Here is a 15557-nt window from a genome sequence, read left to right as displayed (position 1 = left end):
GGCTTCTGTCTACATGAAGTAGCTTCCGCAGTGCTCATCTCAGAAGCTGGACTCCACTCTACTCTGCCTGGAATACTCAACGGATCATCTCTAGCATCTTCCCAAGCATGGCCATCATCTTCTAGCTCCTCACACTCAAGCTCCGACTCCGGAATTTTGACTGGCTCCTTCTTCTTGGGCTCCTCGTCCGTGCCATAACTAAGACATCCTAGACCGCCTCTTTGAACAATGGGCTCCTTCACAGCTGGAGCGATTAGCGGTTCCTCCTTCCCCAAACCATTTCCTGCAATACTCAAAACAGAAGAATCTTCCTCCAATTTGCTCCCAATCTGGGGCGGAGGTGTCATAACAGGAATAGGTACAGGCAAGGGGGTAGGAGCGTCAGTAATGACAACATAAGACTTACGAGTAGAAATCGCATTACAAGTCACAGGACACATAGCATCTTTCTTCCTATAAGTCTGGGCAAAACTAATGGATCGCTTCCCTACTTTAAAGGTCAATGTCCCCGAGCCAACATCAATAATCGCACCGGTGTGCGAAAGGGTCTACCCAAAATGATAGGGATATGGGTATCCTCGGGTATGTCCAACACAATAAAGTCAACTGGGAAGAAGAATTTTCCTATTTGCACAGGAATATCCTCCAGGACTCCTACGGCCGGACCGCGAACGATCACCATTTGCACTTTGTCATATTAGTGACCGCAAATCTAGTCAATCCTAATCTCCTAGCAAGACTCAAAGGCATGACACTAATACTAGCCCCTAAATCACATAATGCCTTCTCAATTGAGAAGGTACCAATATTACAAGGGACCTGAAAAACTACCCGGTCGCCTAACTTGTGTGGGGCGTGTGAGTCAAATAAGAGCTAGATTCTTGATCAAATTAACAGACTCGACCCTATCAAGTTTCCGCTTCTTATTTAAAAGCTGCTTCATGAATTTCATGTAAGCGGGAACTTGATTTACCAACTCAAGAAAAGGTACTTGCACATTTAGACCATGAATGACATTTTTAAATTTTTCAAAATATACCTCATCCTTCGTTGGTACTAGCCTCTCGGATATGGGGTGTCAGAAGTAGCTTAGCCCTCTCCTCTAGGTCTCTTATACCGGCATCAGTGGATTTAGGCTGAAAATCCACCACCTTCTCTTTGTTGAAGCTCGAACCTTCCTCAGATCGTCGCAGAAATGACCCACTAATCGACATCGGGTCATACTTGGGAACCGAAACTGACCCATCAGTACTCGGGTCTTGCCTCAATGAATTCGGAGTTGTCGTACCCCGAAATAAGTGATCCCTCAAGTTGTCTGGTATTGGAGGACGAAAAGACTCACCTACAGCAGCGTCGTCAGTCGATCGACCATGCATGTCAGTCGATCGACTGACTTCTACAGGAACAGTAGCTGCTGTATGTCGCGGACTGGTCGATCGACCGGGTGAAGTGGTCGATCGACCGTGATCACTGTTGGTCGCCTTTTTCTCGTCCTTTTTCTTCTTCCCTTTTTCAGCAGCTTTCTCGGGTCTATCGAGAGCAGACCCGCTCCTCAGCGTCATTGCATGTACGGTCTCAATACGCTGATTCAGAGAGTGAAATTGACTCGGTATCTCAGCTGCATTTTGATCCAATGTTGCAATATGAGATATCAGCTTCGCGATTAAGACCTGATTCGCCGCATTGCTTTTCTGTACCTCCACCATAAGCAGCTGCACTAGACTCGTCAACTCGCAACTTCGTTTTTTAATTCTTGCTGTGACGGAGTGGATGGTGGTGGGGCTTCATAAGGAGGCTCATATGGTTGATGCGGTGAAGTAGGAGCGTAATTATACGAATTGTCGAGCTGAAGTTGATGAAAAGCAAACATCTTCTCCTTAGGGTGCCCGCATGCATCAGATGTGTGTCCCGCTCCGCCGCATCTCCCACAAAACGGAACCTGCTGCTCCTGAGAATGGAACATGTGTAGATCCTTCTGAAGTGCTGCAGATTAGGACCTGTAGGACCTAACAAAACAACACTAAAGAAGATGGTAAGAACTGCCTCAAGGTACTCAGTCTTCCCTTGAGGCGAAAAAATAGACTAAAATGAAAAACAACTACAACTAGCGCTGCCTCCCCGGCAACGGCGCCAAAATTTGATACCCGTCGTTGTGAGTACCAAAAATAATATTTATAATTTTCCAAACTACTACTAGCAAGCGGTAGTAAGGGTCGATCCGCAGGGAGGTAGGGAGATAATAGTTGCTTTCTATTTTAGTCTAAGGGTAGCAAATGTGGGGGTTTTGATGAGAGTTATAACTAATTCTAATAACATAAAATAAATAAATAAATAAAAGTAAATAAGGATGTAAACAACGATGAAAGGAATGCTAAGACGGTCGGTTCACTATAGCTGCGATGGCACATAATCCTAGGTAAGTCCGAAATACAGTCGTGTAGGATGGGTAAAACAAGTCCTTTCGGTCCAAGTCAACTAGTAGCTCCTTTCGGCCTATGCTACCAGTCCCTAAGTCTCACTAATACTAGCTCTCGCCCTGAAAAGTGATTCTTAAAGCCTAAATTACATTATCTCTCGATCTCAGCAATTTAGTCGTCTTAATTCGTTAATTAATGCCCTTCCCTATCTCTCGATCTATGGGTCGGTCAAAACTAAGCATCTAACAAGTCTCCTCTCGGTCTCATTGCTAAATATTGCACTTAACGAATCAAACAATGCTAATCAAACACGAAGTCGGTCGATCGACCAGCTACCCCCCGATCGATCGACTAATCGGCTCGATCGGTCGACCGAGAAGCTTGATCGATCGACCAAGCCCTAATGCGGGGTCACCTATTCTAATGCCATCTACGCCATAGATCCCCTACATCTTAGCAATGGTGATTTAGCTACTCATAACAGCGATAATAACAACAACGAAATTGACTAATAAAGCTAACGATTGCATATTTATATTAACTAAGCAAATGAATAACATAAAACAATAATATGGCTTTGGGAAATCTAAGCTAACAATTCTAACTACGGAGGAATTAAAGCAATAAGCGAAGAAGAAACCGAAGAATACCGTAGGGAGGATTGAATAAGAAATACCAAAACCAAGTGCGGAAAGTAAACTTTATTGACGGAGAATTAAACTAAAACAATCTTTTAATATGAACCCTAATTAATTCCTAAAACTTGATGATCTGAAACTGATGAGGAAGAATTAGTTATATAGGAAATATCACGTAACTCCTCCTCCAAACCTAATTACAAATGGGCTTAGATTAAAATCCTTTAATTCTCGTTCTTTTAAATCTGCGTATCAGCTCGCGTGGTGGTCGATCGAACACTTAGGTCAGTCGATCGACCAACCTATACCGAACAGTAGCTTCGATCTCGTGCTCGGTCGATCGACCATCAGCATCATCGATCGACCAAGGTTCTTTGTCTGATGAGTGCATTTCGACGAATTCTGCAGCGCGCACCGATCTTAAAACAGCTGCCATTTCTTCGTTACTTGGTCAAATCAGGCGTTCTACGCGACGTTGGAAAGCTAAGAGGATAAGCTTTCACCTCCAATTGGAATCAATCGATTATCTGCTCTAGAACGCGAGATATAGCCATCTGAAGCAGCCTGCAATGTCGAGAAGTGCTTCTTTGCTTCTTAAACTCGTACGCACCCTTGCTTTTGCTATCTTTAGGCCTTGAAACGCGCACCAAGCTCATTCCTCGAGTCACTACTCCATGTCAAATGCAATGCTAAGTACTTAGGGACGGATTTGGCTCGATTTCTACTCATTTCCGCATAAATCTGCAATATTACATAAAAATACGAAAGTAGACAAAATGGGGCAAATAGTAGCATAAACTACATAAATGAGCTCTGAAATGCGTGTAAAATAGGGCGTAAAACAACATATTTAGGACACGCATCACTTGTAGAAGTGAATCGTACTAGAACATACTCTAAGTATGATCCATTTATACTTGCACATCAGGCTCATCAAGTGTATTTTGCTACTTATCCAAGCACAACAAATGATAGAAATCAAAATGCGTGGTGTGCAATCTTTAAGACAAAGGCACGGTCACAAGTTGATACAACTTTTTTCCAAGAAGAAAACGTTTCAAATGAAACGCTTTTGTCTCCACCCGATGAAATCAACTATGAGCATGAGAATAAAGATGGTGAAGACATGGAAGAGGAAGAATATTATGATGTGGAAGAGAGACTACCGGGGGAGGATGAGGCGGAGGAGGAGGAGGAGGAGGAGGAGAGAAGGGAAGAAGAGGAGGAGAGGAGGAGGGAAGATGAGGTGAGGAGGAGAAGGGAGGAGGAGAAAAGGAGGAAGGACGAGGGGTTTGGAGATGAAGATGATTATGATGATGATGATGACGATGATGAGGATGAGGAAGAGGATGAGGATGAGGACGAGGGGTTTGAAGATGAAGATGATTAAATTGGTATAATTTTGTATTCCTCAAGAGTAAATTATTAAAATTTAGAAGTCTGTATAATTTTCATTTATCATTATTTGTGTTAATTTTTATTTGTATTATCGGAGATGGTGGAGCGGGTCGAGGTAGGAAGCGTGGAGGCGGCTCGGGTTCGGACGAGTACGCATCCGGAGCGGGAGGAGGAGTTTGTGCGGGAGGATCCGATGCAGATGAGACGGTGACGGTGAGGGAGGCGACGCTACCGACGAGCCGGCCACGGGTGCCGATACGGTACACTTCGGATCATCGGATGATTCTTGAGCCGGCGGGATTATGGTAAGTTTTATTCTTTATTAGTCTACTATTTTTATTTCTTTTTTTTTCTTTAAAAAAATAATAATTGTTTGTAATTTTACATGTTCAAAATAAATGCAGGTTTATGGACGATTGCGTGATACGAGGTGTCACGAAAAGCACGAAGACTAATTTCGTGGGTCCAATTCCTACATCGTGGACACAAGCTTCTCATGCACAAAGAGAGGCGTGGTTCAATAACTTTCGGGTATATATTTTCCGTAATTCTTTGTTTTAGGAACCAAATAATTAATTTTGATAAATTTTTTAAGAACCAAGGTTATACTTTTATTTTATACTAATATGAAATTTTGTCGCTTTTTTTTTGTAGCTATCATTTGCTTGGTCACCGTCTCAAGAACAGAATGTCCGTAACAGGTACAATGACGTCGGTACTCGACGATATCGGGACGTGATTTGGAAGGTAGTTAGGCGCCCAAAGGAACCAGACCACATGAAAGGTATTTAATTAACTTGTTTTGTTATTTGTATTAATTAGCATATACTCTCTTATATTATAAATAATATCAGTAACTTATTAGTTATGATTTCATATGTGTAATTGCAGGTGACAAGTATGAAGGCTTAATAAAGCATACCAAAAGTGAAGCTTTTTGAGGAAGAAGTCTAAGCAAGCATCCCTCAACAAAAGAGAAGGAAAGGAAGACGCCGTGAACGAGCCTACTCATTACGCGGGTTCACGATCGTTCTGGAATCGTATGTTGGGTGTAAGTTTGTCTATTATTTCACACTTTTTTTTTGTTTTCAATGCAACATGTTTATTTTATGTTAGATTTTTTGTTGATTTTCTAACATGTATGTTTTTTTTCATTCAGAGAGGAAAGAAGAAGTCACAAGGTGCGATGATCGGGAACTGTTTTTACGGACACGCATTCCAGGGTTGACCACAAAGGGGTTAGAACTTGGACTAAGCCAAAAGACAAGCAATTATATGTAAGTTTTCCGTAACACTTAATTTTTGTTAATTTATTCTCTTTTAAAATGTCGTATATAAGGTGGTTACCATATTAACTTACAACCATTTGTTTAATATTGTAGGAAGCATTTGAACGAGAAAAAGCCGCCAATCCATAAAAACCGGATAATGACATATGGTATGAGTTGGTGGATGGCTTCAAGAAAGGGCACGTGTATGGTACCGGAAGTTCAACACCGGCTTTCTATGAGAAAACGCGTAGAAGATCGACTTCAACAATTCCCAGCAACACGTATCAACCGGGAATTATTAGTCAACTTCAAAGTCAAATAAGAGAGCGTGATGAACGTGATGCCAAACGTGATGAAGAACTTGCCAAACGTGATGAAGAATTCCGCCAAATGAAGGAAAGAATGGAAATGTTTGAGAATTGGTGGCAAGGTTGTAACCCCGGACCTAGACACAACTACGATCCAAATGATCCGCATGGTCCACATGGGGGGAGTGGAGCCGGTGTTGGCTTCCAAGTAAGATGATTTTAGCATGTAAGCTTGTAAAACTTGAACTTTAGACTTGAACATTAGAATAGCTTAGCTTGTAAAACTTTCATTTTCAATATATGAAATGAAGTTTGAGAAAATGGGAGGTGTTAGGTTGAAATGTATGGTGTTGTGTGTGTTGAAATTTGGGATGTATGGTGTTGTGGAACATCGGTTTGTATGCAGGTTGTAAATATTTGGCTAGCAATGAAAACGAAAAAAACCACCAAAACATACAGTGGCTTTAGCGACTGAATTGAGATTTGGCGACTGATTTATGGTAGTCGCCAATTTGGCGTGACCAATTTGATCGCAAATCCCAATTCGATCGCCAAATTTCAAACCAAGCGCTCGTCACCCAAATTTGGCGTGAATGTAGATTTGGCGACTACCAAGAATCGATCGCCAATTTGGCGACTACCTATCAATCGCCATTTTAGTCATTTGGCGATCGATTTTTGATCGCCAAATTTGGCGACCGACTTTAGTCGCCAAAGCTAGAAAAGGCGACTAAGGTCCGCATCGACGTTTGGCGATCGATTTGATCGCCAAATTGATTTTGGCGATCGATTTGATCGCCAAAAATCGCTTTGTTTTAATTCTTTTTGTAGTGTAAACCTAATACGGTAAATGGATGTTTAATTTCCGTCTTGCATGCAAATCAATCATTAATCCAACTCGACATCTTATACTTGATACGTGGATTAAATCAAGCGACTTAGAAAGCTCTCACATGTTAGGTTTAAATTATTGGATGCGCATTCATGCATTTAAACCGTTTTATCAACTTTTTCATTCAACCAACCAAGATCGATCAGTAGAGGCCGCTAAACGCGGGCGGGATTGGGTGTCTGATTAAAGGGCTTCCCAATACGTACCTTCACCTCTTACTCAGAAACTTTGGATAGTGGACGATCTTATCCGGGGCGTACGAGAGTCATTCTAGAGATAGGATGCTAAAGAGGGACGATTTCCTTATCTTTAGTACCTATGTCAAAACGCTGCTTTGTGCTACGATTTGACCGAGGTATAAAGTGGAATTCGAACGGGTTCCAGGCATCCCACAAATGCTTGGTGGCGACTCCGAACATCTCTAATCGTTTCGAGACCCTTACCGAGACGAAACCGACCGATCCAAAACGATCCGGTCGAAGGCATTTTTACGCCGCCGAGCGTGGCTTTCAAAAAGACCGCTGCATGTCCGCAGATCGAACCGGACCTGCAGGTGGGCCATGTCCACAGATTGGCGACTCTGCTGGGGAAAACTAGGACACTTACGTCTTTGTGATCCCTAGATGGTGAGACTCGAACGAGGTCTTGGTTGGAATGCATTAATTGATATTACGGTCACGGTCGGGTTTCCTTGTCCGGGCCCACAACCTAACCTTTTTCGACCAATTGGCTCGTCCCGTCGGCGTGAGTTTTCTCATCCCTGCGTTTCGAATCCCGATTGAGTCAAGCATACCATTGACGTTACACATTTCTGTTTCGTCAAAGAGCTTTCATCACTTTCGAGCACGAGGCTAGGGCACCCTCCTTACACATTTTGTTTGGATTGGTATCCCTCTCGCAAATCGGGGTTTGATTGCTTGGTGTGTAACCCACCCTTTTAAGCCAAAACCCGTGTCAGCATAATGCATAATATAATGAAACTGCGAGTGCTTATGTGCTGCATGATCATAAGTCCTTCCGTGTCATTTTTCAAACTTTCAAAAACACCTTTTTGCGCCGTTATAATGGCCATTTCAAACCTCGGTCTTTCGCCGACCGATGCACGCCTTTCTAGGCCGTCATAATGACGATTTTCAAACCTGGTTTTGTATAACCATTTCAAAACGCCTTTCTAGGCCGTCGTAATGATGATTTTCAAACCCGGTTTTGTATAACCATTTCAAAACGCCTTTCTAGGCCGTCGTAATGACGATTTTCAAACCCGGTTTTGTATAACCATTTCAACACGCCTTTCTAGGCCGTCGTAATGACGATTTTCAAACTCGGTTTTGTACAACCATTTCAAATCACCTTTTTACGCCGTTATAATCGCCGCGTCTAGACACGGATTTTAACCCATTTCGCGCCGACAATGGCTCTTTCAAAACCCGAGAAAAGCACACACCCTTTTCTCGAGACACTTTTGAGATCCCGAGGACCATACACCATCCCCGAGGCCTCTTCAAATATTTCAAACCCGATTTTCAAAACATACAATTTTGAATTTCAAAACCGTCTTGGGAAACAATACATTGTTTTCCGAGCCGACTCAAACCCAAACCGTCTTTTGCAAATAAATTTAAGACACCCCTTTTCAACTGATCGACTTGCGGAGATTTCTATCTTCGGAAGCCGCCCAATAAAGCGACAAATGAATCTTTTTGGAAATTTCTATTTTCGAAAATTTCAGTCCACCATTCCATTTCCGCCTCGTGTCTATCGAGTAAAAGCAAACGTACTTATGGGTCTTTACTTATGAGTCGTCTCACCACGAGACCCGTCCAATGGCGTCGCGCCGTCATGATTGGACTCGTGTCAAAGGTTTGGTCAAACACCGTCACGTCATAAATCGAGTCAGCACCGAGGGACCACACACGGTCACCCCGTCTTGTTGAGTCGACCTTTGTCTCGTCCTCTGTGTTGTCTGCGTTCAGTCTTGGAACCGTGTCGGATTGAGTTGTGATGTGAGCCGTTTTTACGCCTCGAGCCATGGCCCCGTCTTCAGCTTCGTCCAACAACAACAATGATAACAACAGAGATGTCACAACTGATCAGCTAGCCAGCCTGCTTACCGATCTTAAGGTCACCCTGGATCGCGTCGAGACCCGTATCGACGCCCTGGAGAATAAGGAAATTGGGGAACATAATACCCCACCTCTGACTGAAACTGAAAAGAGGCTGAAACTCTTGGAAGAACAGCTCCTAGCCCGGGGTAACAACATCCACCTTGAAAATAACCGAAGGTTCGAACCTGTTGGGGACCAGTTACCTGACAACTTCACCCTGACTGATGTGCCTAAGTTCAAGGGAGTGGAGGACCCACTCAACCACATCCGTGCTTTCAAAAACTACATGGCCATTAAGGGGGTCAAACAGGAGCTCTTTACCCGGATCTTCCCATCCTCTTTGGAGCCAATTCCTCGCCAATGGTACTACTCCTTGGACCCGAAAAACCTTACTACTTGGGATGAGATCGCAGTTGAGTTTGCCAAACAGTATGCCGACAATGTCGAGATCCATGCCAACACCCGTACTCTCGAGGTGCTAACCCAAAACGACAAAGAAGGATTCACTGAGTTCCTAACCCGTTGGAGGAGGGTGAGTACTCAGTTGGTCAGTAAGCCGAGTGAGTCAACTCTGGTAGAAAAATTTGTCAACAACCTCCGCCCGGTTTATGCCAACTGCTTTTGAGGTATCGAATATCAAAACTTTTCAAGATCCGCAGATTACGGGGACACGTATTGAGGACGACCTCCGAAAGGGTGTCTTAGCAAAGACCACCGGCAGGGGTTATCAAGGATCCACCTCAACCGGATCTCGCCCTTACGGTCAGACAAACAAGATTGATGAGGTTAACCTCGTCGAACCATCTGCCAAGAAAATTGAACGCCCCCAGAGAGTGTTCACCAATATACGGTCAACTTATGCAAGTGCCCTGAAAAGGCTCATGGACCAAGGGAAGCTACAACCGATCGGGCCCACCCCGGACCCGGACGACGCCAAGAAATCCCGATTTTGGAACCCCAACGCCTACTGCCAGTATCATCGAGGGAAAGGGCATGATACCGAAAATTGCTCCAAACTCAAGCACCTCATTCAAGACATGATTGAGAAGGGAGATTTGCCTATACCCCCACCAACTAAGCCAAACAACAAGACGAATCCTCTGGGAATTCACGCCATCTCTGACGATGAGCCGACCCTAGACTGCTCTCATCTCATCTTGCCAATTGACGACGAGGTGAATGTTCTGGAAAAGGACCCTTCAGACGGAGTGTTCGTGTTCAGTGCTGCCACTATGCTCACTATGTTTCAGCAAGTTGAGGAGGCCATTGCCAGCCTTTCTGAGAGAATCACCTGACTCGACGACGCCTACCGTCGACTCATCTTAAATCCCCCGACACCACGTCCGAGGGAGAATTCCCCAAGCATTCAAAAATACCCACCCCAGGATAGATTGCTCCCGCGACCATTCTGGCATAGACCCCACGAAAATCACCTTCAAAATAACCACCTTCACGAGAATTATCCTCAAAATAACTACCCTAAAAATAATTACCCTCAAAATAGCTACCCTCAAAATAACTACCCTCACAAAAATCGCCCTCACAAAAATATCCCCCACAAGAACTACCCACCGAGGAATACCCCTCCAAGGTATCCTCGAGACCCTGAAATTAACAGCATATGGCGGGATAATGTTGAGGATGTCTACGTCATCCTAGGGAAGGAAAAGCGGACGAAGGAAATCGGACATCTCACCCGGTCCGGACGTCCCTATCAGAATCCGAGCAACCCAACGGTCGTTCCAACAACGAATGACCAAATCGTCCCAGAGGTGGACGCTCAACCAAAGGCTCCCGAGAACTCAATCCTAAAACAGCTCCAGAAAGCAAAAGCCGAGATCTCAATTTGGCAGTTGATCGCAACGTCTTTTGAGCACCGACAGGCCTTGCTGCAGGCCTTGGGGAAATTAACCGTGCCCTCCACCTCTTCCCCAGAAGAAATAGTGGCACACATGACGAGAGACGCCCGATCCGAGTAACCGGTCGTCTTCTCCGACGAGGATATCCCCCTGTTTGGAGCCAATCATAACCTGGCCCTGTATATCACCGTACAATGCCTCCAGAAAAATATACCGATGGTCCTCGTGGATGACGGCTCCGTCGTGAATGTCATTCCTCTCAATACTGCCCACAGGCTGGGTATCAAGGAATCTGATTTAATCCCGACAAATCAAGGAGTACGCGCCTACGACGGCACTCGTCGCATGGTCGCTGGGCTAGTCACTTTGACCGTCGCAACCGGGCCATTAAAAAGACAAACCAGTTTTCAAGTGGTCGACATCGACGCGTCCTTCAACATGCTTCTGGGACGTCCCTGGATTCACGCCGTCAAAGCGGTCACCTCAACGCTCCACCAAAAGATCAGGGTCCCCTTCAAAGGGAAAACAATCACGATCCCCACTTCCCCAATCAAAGCAGTTATGAGAAGAGGGGTAGCCTCCCAAGCCATTGAGGAGGACGATAACGAAATGTGGGGTTTCCAAGCCGTGAACGCCATAACTGATGAACCGGCAGCCTCTGAGTGTGACCCGTTCACCAACCTCACGATCAACCGTATCATGATGCGTCAGGGTTATTTCCCGGGTTTGCCTCTCAATCCACTAAACGACCCTTTGCCTCCCTTGAAACAGGCTAAGGTCCCCAACATTACCTTTGGACTGGGGTACAAACCTACTCACGAAGATATCCAGGAGATGAACCTCCTAATCCGGAAACGCAAGAAGCACGGAGTCATCCTCCGTCCCTACCACCTGACCCTCAACGGATACTTTGTCCCCGAGGGAGAGTCTGAACTCTACCACGGCTTTCCGGAGCTAATCTATGACCCTATGGCCAGGGATAGATACCCGGGAGTGGAAGTCTTTCAGGACTGCTACTTTATCCCCGACAACATCGAAGCCGCAACAACTGAGTCCAAACCGTCACCATGCCTCGACGGACAAGCTGTCACACTACTCTTTGGGGAAGATAACGTCAAACGCCTCGACTATGAGGACATCATCAACATCGCCCTGAATGACAATCAGTTTGATGCAACCGCCTTGATCTCCGATCCGGCCGGAGAAAGCCACCCAGGGTGGAGGAAGACCATCAAGTGGACCGATCGCAAGGCCGCATTCTCAAGATCACAACCGGAGAAGGCCCTATGTTCAAGGAGGAAAGTGAAGAAGGATCGAGTCGAGTTTGAGTCGGAGTCAGAGTCTGTTATAGCTCCTAACACTCCGGAAGTCCCAGTCAAGGTCCCCTTCCCACTATTTTACCACAAAGTCGTGGCTGATTCAGAGGCTGAGTCTACTAAGGTCACCCCCACTCCTATGAAAGGTGACAACTGGAGCTGTTCCGGAGCCACTTCTCCGTCGTGTCGCCTCCGACCGACCACGAGATGTCTGTCCTCTCCGAGCTTTTCGCTCGAGTCAACTTAATGAACGCTAAGTTTGCTTATGACTCGTCTCAATTTAACTACAATGCGATTCTGAATGATTATGAGGAATTTGACTTGAGTGACTACCCACCTCACTTAGCCAAAGAGCTTGACAAACGGGAAACCAGAACCCCCATCATTGAGGAAGCCGAGCCTATTAACGTAGGAACCGACAATACACCTCAAGAACTTAGGATAGGGACAACCCTGGACCCCTCGGAAAGACAACAGTTCATTGACCTCCTCCACGAATACAAGGACGTGTTCGCCTGGTCTTACAGAGACATGCCTGGGATTGACAGAGAAATTGCGAGCATTGGATACCCATCAAACCCGGGGGCTAAACCCGTGAAATGAAGCTACGCCGGATGCGTCTGAATGGGCCCTAAAAATCAAGGAAGAAGTGGACAAACGGTTCAAGGCTGGGTTCATCAAAGTATCTGAATACTCGGATTGGGCGGCCAACATTGTGCCCGTACCAAAGAAAGACGGAAGAATTCGGGTTTACGTCGACTTCAGGGATCTGAATAAAGCAAGCCCAAAAGACGACTTCCCTTTGCCACATGTTGACATTCTGGTGGACAACACCGCCGAGCATGCCCTCTTATCATTCATGGACGGGTATGCTGGGTACAACCAGATTAAAATGGACGAGGAAGACATGCACAAGACTGCGTTCACTACGCAGTGGGGTACATATTGCTACACGGTCATGCCTTTCGGCCTCATCAACGCCGGAGCAACCTATCAGAGAACCGCTACCACTCTCCTACATGATATGATGCACAAGGAGGTAGAGGTTTATGTCGATGACATGATTGTCAAATCAAAAGAACGGGACGGCCACATCAATGCCCTCCGGAAATTCTTCGCTCGTCTGCGGAAATATAACATGAGACTAAATCCTCAGAAGTGTGCATTCGGGGTCACCTCCGGAAAACTCTTGGGACATGTCGTCAGCAAAAGAGGCATTTAGATTGATCCAGCCAAAATCAAAGCCCTTCAACAAATGCCTCGGCCTAAGAACGAGAAGGAGATTCGGGGATTTCTCGGTCAGGTTCAATACATCAGTCGGTTCATTGCTAAGCTCACTATGATCTGTGAACCAATATTCAAGAAGCTTCGTGCCTCCGATCACACCGATTGGGACGACGACTTCCAGAAAGCCCTCGACAGGATAAAAGAAATCCTATCCAAACCTCCTGTCCTCATGCCACCTCAACCAGGGATTCCTCTATCCCTGTACCTGACTGTAACCAACACAGCCAAGGGAGCAATGCTAGCACAAACAGTTGGCAACGAGGAGCGAGCCATCTACTACATCAGCAAAAAGTTCATTGAGTACGAGACGAGGTATACCCAACTGGAAAAGGCATGCCTTGCCCTAGTATGGTCAACAAAGAAGCTGCGACACTACATGCTCAGCTACTCGGTCCACATCTACTCCAAGATGGACCCGGTCAAATACATCTTCGAAAAACCCGTACTAAACGGAAGGCTGTCTAGATGGACACTCATGCTGTCCGAATTTGATCTCAAGTTTGTACCCCTCAAGGTTATCAAGGGAAGAGCAGTTGCTGATTTCCTAGCAGAAAATCCCGTCAACGAGGATCCAACGACCGACACATGGTCACTTACTGACGAAGACATCCTTTGTGCCGACTCCGACGCATGGGACCTATACTTTGATGGTGCATCTAATCTGAGAGGCTTCGGGGTAGGAATCCTTCTAATATCACCAGAGGGAGAACATGTTCCGATCTCGGTCAAGCTAGACTTCGCCGTCACCAACAATGCCGCTGAATATGAAGCATGCCTCATCGGCCTACAAGCAGCCATCACACTTGGCATCAAGAGATTGAGGGTCTATGGCGATTCCTCACTCATCATCAATCAGGTATCCGGATCATGGAAAATCCGATCTGACAGCTTAGCTCCCTACCGAGCAAAGATCAATCAAGAGGCCGAGTTCTTCGACCAAGTCGACTACTTCCACTTGCCACGAGAGGAAAATTAATTTGCTGATGCCCTGGCAAAACTTGCCGCGCTCGTCAACATACCCGACAACATGACATCGATGCCCCTATGTGTCGAAAGAAGGAGCGAGCCAGCTCACATTTGTGCCATTATCGACGACGAGGAAAGCCATGATGAACCTTGGTACCAAGCCATCCTCAATTACAAAACCAAAAACGAATTTCCTCCCAACTCTGACCAAAGAGGACAAAGAGCCATCCGTTTACTCGCATCACAATTCGTGATAAACCAAAATCAACTCTACAAAAGAACACCCCAAGGAATTCTCCTCCTTTGCATTGACCATCACAAAGCCAAAAAGTCATGGGAGAGGTTCACGACGGAGAATGTGGCCCTCACATGAGTGCAATGATGCTTACACGAAAAATCATGCGGCTAGGTTACTACTGGATAACCATGGAAGCCGATTGCCGTAACTACGTCAAACATTGCCACAATTGCCAAATCTTCGCCAATATACAACATATACCACCATCCCTTTTATACACCATGACGTCACCCTGGCCTTTCTCAACCTGGGGCATCGACATCATCGGGAAAGTCAACCCGGTAGGCACCAAGGGGCATTGCTTCGTCCTTGTCGCCATCGACTACTTCACCAAATGGGTGGAAGCGCAGTCATATGCAGTCTTGACCGCCAAACAAGTGGCCAAGTTCATTCAAAACAACATCATCTGCCGATATGGAGTACCCCATGAAATCATCAGCGATCAAGGCTCTCACTTTCGGGCAGAAACTCAAGCTTTGCTGGACAAATACAAGATCAAACGACATCGATCATCCCCCTACCGTCCCCAAACCAACGGAGCGGTGGAGGCAGCGAACAAAACTCTTGTTACCATTATCAAGAAAATGCAAGATAACTACCGCGATTGGCCGAGCAAGCTCCCATTCGCACTCTGGGGATACTGAACCTCCATTCGAACACTGACAGGCGCCACACCCTTCTACTTAGCATACGGTATGGAGGCGGTTCAACCGGTGGAGTTAGAGGTCCCATCTCTACGCATCCTACTAGAGAGTCAAGTCCCTTAGGCGGAATGGACCCGTCGAAGGTACGAACAACTCAC

At 45.7% G+C, this 15557-nt stretch overlaps 1 protein-coding gene across 1 annotated transcript; it reads left to right on the top strand.

Annotated features, from left to right (window-relative positions):
- Nucleotides 1–4703: 4703 nt before the first annotated feature.
- LOC141591205 (uncharacterized) lies at nt 4704–5586 on the top strand. Its single transcript, XM_074411578.1, has 4 exons — nt 4704–4758; nt 4858–4984; nt 5108–5237; nt 5345–5586. Exons 1-4 carry the CDS (start codon nt 4733–4735, stop codon nt 5392–5394), a joined length of 333 nt encoding a protein of 110 aa, XP_074267679.1. The 5' UTR covers nt 4704–4732; the 3' UTR covers nt 5395–5586.
- Nucleotides 5587–15557: the final 9971 nt, after the last annotated feature.

The sequence above is a fragment of the Silene latifolia genome, chromosome 7, assembly GCF_048544455.1.
Source record: "Silene latifolia isolate original U9 population chromosome 7, ASM4854445v1, whole genome shotgun sequence".
Lineage (NCBI taxonomy): Eukaryota > Viridiplantae > Streptophyta > Magnoliopsida > Caryophyllales > Caryophyllaceae > Silene > Silene latifolia.
The sequence above is the reverse complement of the archived record's forward strand: the minus strand, read 5'-3'. Positions and strand labels throughout refer to the sequence as shown.

What these genes read in the sequence shown, in the direction of transcription:
- LOC141591205 (XM_074411578.1), top strand. Translation starts at nt 4,733, where the DNA reads ATGATTCTTGAGCCGGCGGGATTATG. An exon ending in CGTGGTTCAATAACTTTCGG is followed by an intron (nt 4,985 to 5,107) that starts GTATATATTTTC and finishes TTTTTTTTGTAG; the next exon opens with CTATCATTTGCTTGGTCACC. An exon ending in GGAACCAGACCACATGAAAG is followed by an intron (nt 5,238 to 5,344) that starts GTATTTAATTAA and finishes GTGTAATTGCAG; the next exon opens with GTGACAAGTATGAAGGCTTA.